Source organism: Buceros rhinoceros, unplaced genomic scaffold, assembly GCF_000710305.1.
Source record: "Buceros rhinoceros silvestris isolate BGI_N320 unplaced genomic scaffold, ASM71030v1 scaffold20236, whole genome shotgun sequence".
Lineage (NCBI taxonomy): Eukaryota > Metazoa > Chordata > Aves > Bucerotiformes > Bucerotidae > Buceros > Buceros rhinoceros.
Window position 1 is genome coordinate 2,953 of NW_010417164.1, and position 3,648 is coordinate 6,600.

Consider the following 3,648-nt stretch of genomic DNA (forward strand, 5'->3'; position numbering starts at 1 on the left):
GCAGGAGAATGATGATGGCCAGCAAGTGGGAGATGTCTCCTAGGATGCGAAACACGTTCATGGTGTCGGGGGGCTCCTCTGGGGTGAAGGGAGTGGGTTCCTTTCTGTGGGCAGGGAGGACAAGGGCAGCCTTGACCGAGAGAACGCTCTCCTCCAAGTGAGCTTTGCTTTTCCCCTGAGTATGGAGCCCTCTCTTCTGGCGGAGAAAAGTTCAGGCTCCCCTCTTCCCTGGTTGTGAGCACCTTTCCTCTGCCAGGCTCTCAAGCTGGATGTCTCCCTCGCTTCCTTTTCCCCCAAGGTGGTTTTTCTCTCTGCTCCCCACCCCAGGGCCTTCCTCTCTCTCTGCTCCAGGCCGAAAGTTGGGGTTTGTTCCTCCGAGAGCCCCAGGCTGAGCCTGCTGAGCGGTCCCGAAGCCAGCGCTGGGTGACGGTGACGTGGCTCCTGGATGGCCGGGGAGGAGAGAGAGGAGGAGGCAGAGGCGGGAGTAACTGCGCTATATTTCCCTTTTTCTTTTTTTTTTTTCCGTCCTCTTTTTTCTTCCCCAACTTGTCTCAAGTTACACGCGGAAGTGCCCTTAAGGAGGGAAAGGCAGAGCGAAGGGGATCCCCGTCATCTGGCCTTGGTGATGAACCCTCCTGGGAGGGCCCGGCTTTCCAGGAACGTTTCCCGTGGGTGCGCTAACCTCCGAACTGCTCCCAGCCGGCAGCCTCCTGCCCTCTGCCCTACCACGCCTTGCCCAGCCTCCGGCATCTTCTCCACAGCGCTCCTTCCTTGTCTCCTGGAGCAAACCAAGCAGCAGGCAGGGATCTGAATTATCGGGCCGCTGCAGCTGTAGGTCACCCCCCCTCCCCCAGCAGGTCACCCACCCACAGACGCTCCCCAGCAGCCCCTCCAGCGGGCACGCCTGCTTTCCCGTGTCCTCTCTGCGGCAGCGCCGATCGCAGAGCCCAGCCCCAGAGGAAAGAAAAGATCCTCCCAAGGGCTGGTCTGAAGCAGACTTCATTGAAAACATTGATCCTGGGTTCCTTCAAGTGGATTCCAGATGATGTAATAGGTGTGTTGAGTGACAGGAGCACGTAGGTGCTGCTGGTTTTATAGATTTAACAGAAAGGCGCTTAGCAGTGTAAGAAATGAGCAAAGCCTCACGAAAGAGACTCGGGTCAGACTCCGCAATGAAGCACTTAATGTGATTAACGTCCTTGCAAGAGCGGGTGTCCTAACCAGTAGGCACAGCCCGTCAGAGCAACACGCGGATTTTTATACCCTATTCCTGGCTGCGAGATCCCTCCCTTGTTTCCCACTGGCTGGGTACTCCAAGGTCTACAGACTAACCCGACACGCCTTCTACGTGCTATAGTACATGTCAGTTCATGCCTCCCATGTCTCATTATCACAAGATTATTCTCCCCTGGGCAGAGAAGATAATATTCAACAGTCTATTAAGCAAGCGCAGTGCTGCTTCCAGGGACCCCCGTTCATCCTGAGCGACCCTAGCCATCAAGTTTAAGGTTTTACAACCTCCTGTCTGACACCGCATCCCTTTAATTGTTCTCTGGTTTCTTTCTTACCCTGCGAGACAACCTCTTGTTTGACAACTCATCACCACTCGCTCTCTGGTGCCCTCCTTATCACGATCTTATCATGCAAGAACAACATTCTTTGTTTCTTTCTTGCGGAAGTGACAGTTTGTAGTTTTCATATACTCAGAAACAGCCCTGGTTGACCAGCCTCGTTGGGATAAACCTCGTCCTTGCAGCAGCGGTTATGCAGAGAGGTCTCGTGGCAGCAGTGGGGGGGCCTCTGCGTGGAGACAAGGCCATTAGATATTCATTATCTTATTGATAAGATAAAGTTGCTTTAATACAGCCAAATGGATGTTTTAATTTATCACCTCATCCCTGGGCAAATCACATCTGTCTGTGGGTCTAATCTGGTGACTCGTGTGGCCCCGCCTGCTCTTGCCCTAGGGCTGGCTCTGGCTGCCACCCTCCCTGTCCCCAGCCGTCACCTGCGGCCATCTCCTCCCTGTGTCCCTCCATCCTTATGGGCTTGCAGGGAGTAAAATCCTTAATGATCAAAGTGTAAAAATATTACTCCTGGTGCTTACTGAGAGGACTAACGAGTCTATTAGCATCACCAGATTCCCCTCTGAATATATTTGCATACATTTGCTCCCTGACTATTAGGCTGGCTGCTGTGTTTTCCCTCTCTGCCGCTCCAGCACCTGCCACGCTGGGCTTTTCCAGACGCATTCCCAGGTCAGCCTGGAAGACACTCACTTGGCCCCGTGAAACCAGGGGGGGCCCTGCCTGCCCCTAGCCAGGGCACCGAGACAGTGATGGGTGGAGAAGAGGAGGTTAGACCAAAGGGGAACGTGGGCAAAGGAACACGGGGTAGGGACAGGCTGAAATGGTTTTCCAGCTGTTGGAGTAGAGCCTCCAGGGGTTTCAGCAGAGGCCATGCAGGTGCTGGCAGAAGCCAAGCCACAGCCTTGGTGGCCCAGAAGGTCCCTGGCATCCCCGGTCCTTTCACAGGTGAGCAGAGAGAGGTTTGAGCCAAGGATCTGGGATGGGAGGTTTTAGGGGAAGGAACAGGTTTAGGGTTCTCTCTGCCAACAGATCTCCTTCCAAGGGCCTGGGGTGCAACGTCTGAGAGCCCTGGTCATCCTCTTAGCCTCCCCCTCCTCTTCGCAGCTTCTTGTCCGACCCAGAGGATGAAGCCTCCTGCCAAGGGGTGAGACTGTTGTGGTGGCAAAGGTTTATTTTCTTCATCTTGCGCCTTCCCAGGAAGAGCTGATTGGCCCCAAGCCACAGCATTATGTCCTGCTGTGGCGCCCACCAGGAACCATCAGCAGAGGTGGCCATCAGAAGGATTTCATGGGAGGAGCCCGGCCGAGCTCACCCAACCGGGACATGGTGGTGGGGCTGGGGTCTCCCCATGGGACATCCCTGTGTGGCATGCAGGAGGGACATGGGGAAGCTGCTGGGAGGGCAAGGGCTCTGAGCGCTTAGAGAAGGAAAAACTGGCACATGGAGTGGGAGCAAGTAAAAATAAACCTTCCCTCCTCCCTCCCTGCCACAACATGAAGTGCCTTGCACCGGGTGTCTCCCTGCCTCCCGAAATAATGCCGGGTGCTGCCACCACCCTGCACGGAGATGCTCTCTCCATGCCTTCCGTTTCCATGGCAACCACAAGGAATGTCGCCAGGGTGACAGGGAGTTGAGCGAGCTGGGATTTGGCATTAAAAACGAGAATTTGGGTTTGTTTGGTTTCTTTTTCTTTCTTTTTTCCCCCCTTCAGTTCTATTTTTGGGTTTTCCTCTCTGCCTTTGCTGGTCTAGGAGGCTCCTTCTCCTGCAGAGCCCATGGGTCAGGTGGCAGCAGCTTTGCTGAGCGTCCTTCTCCACCTCCGCCTGTCCTGCGAAGCGATGCCGTGAGAAGGGCGAAGGAAGCTTCCTTCTCATTAAAGCTTTTTTTCCTCCTGCAAGGAAGGCTTCTGTGCTTTTGCCCCTGAAGGTGCTTGGCCGGGAGTCCCACTCCATTTCTGCTGCAGGCTGTGGCTTCAGGCTGCATCCAGATCCCCCAGGAGGGTGGGCAGCCTCTGGGATTCATCCCAGAGCAGTCCCAGAGAGGGAAGAGATTCGGCATT

The 3,648-nt window shown here is 55.1% G+C and overlaps 1 protein-coding gene across 1 annotated transcript in view; it reads right to left on the bottom strand.

Annotated features, from left to right (window-relative positions):
* Positions 1–61, bottom strand: part of KDELR3 (KDEL (Lys-Asp-Glu-Leu) endoplasmic reticulum protein retention receptor 3) — a gene marked incomplete at its 3' end in the record, with an annotated part of 2,512 nt that extends 2,451 nt beyond the window's left edge. The window contains 1 exon segment of the mRNA XM_010138118.1: positions 3–61. Coding sequence (XP_010136420.1) covers positions 3–61 — 59 coding nt within the window.
* Between the last annotated feature and the right edge of the window lie 3,587 nt (positions 62–3,648).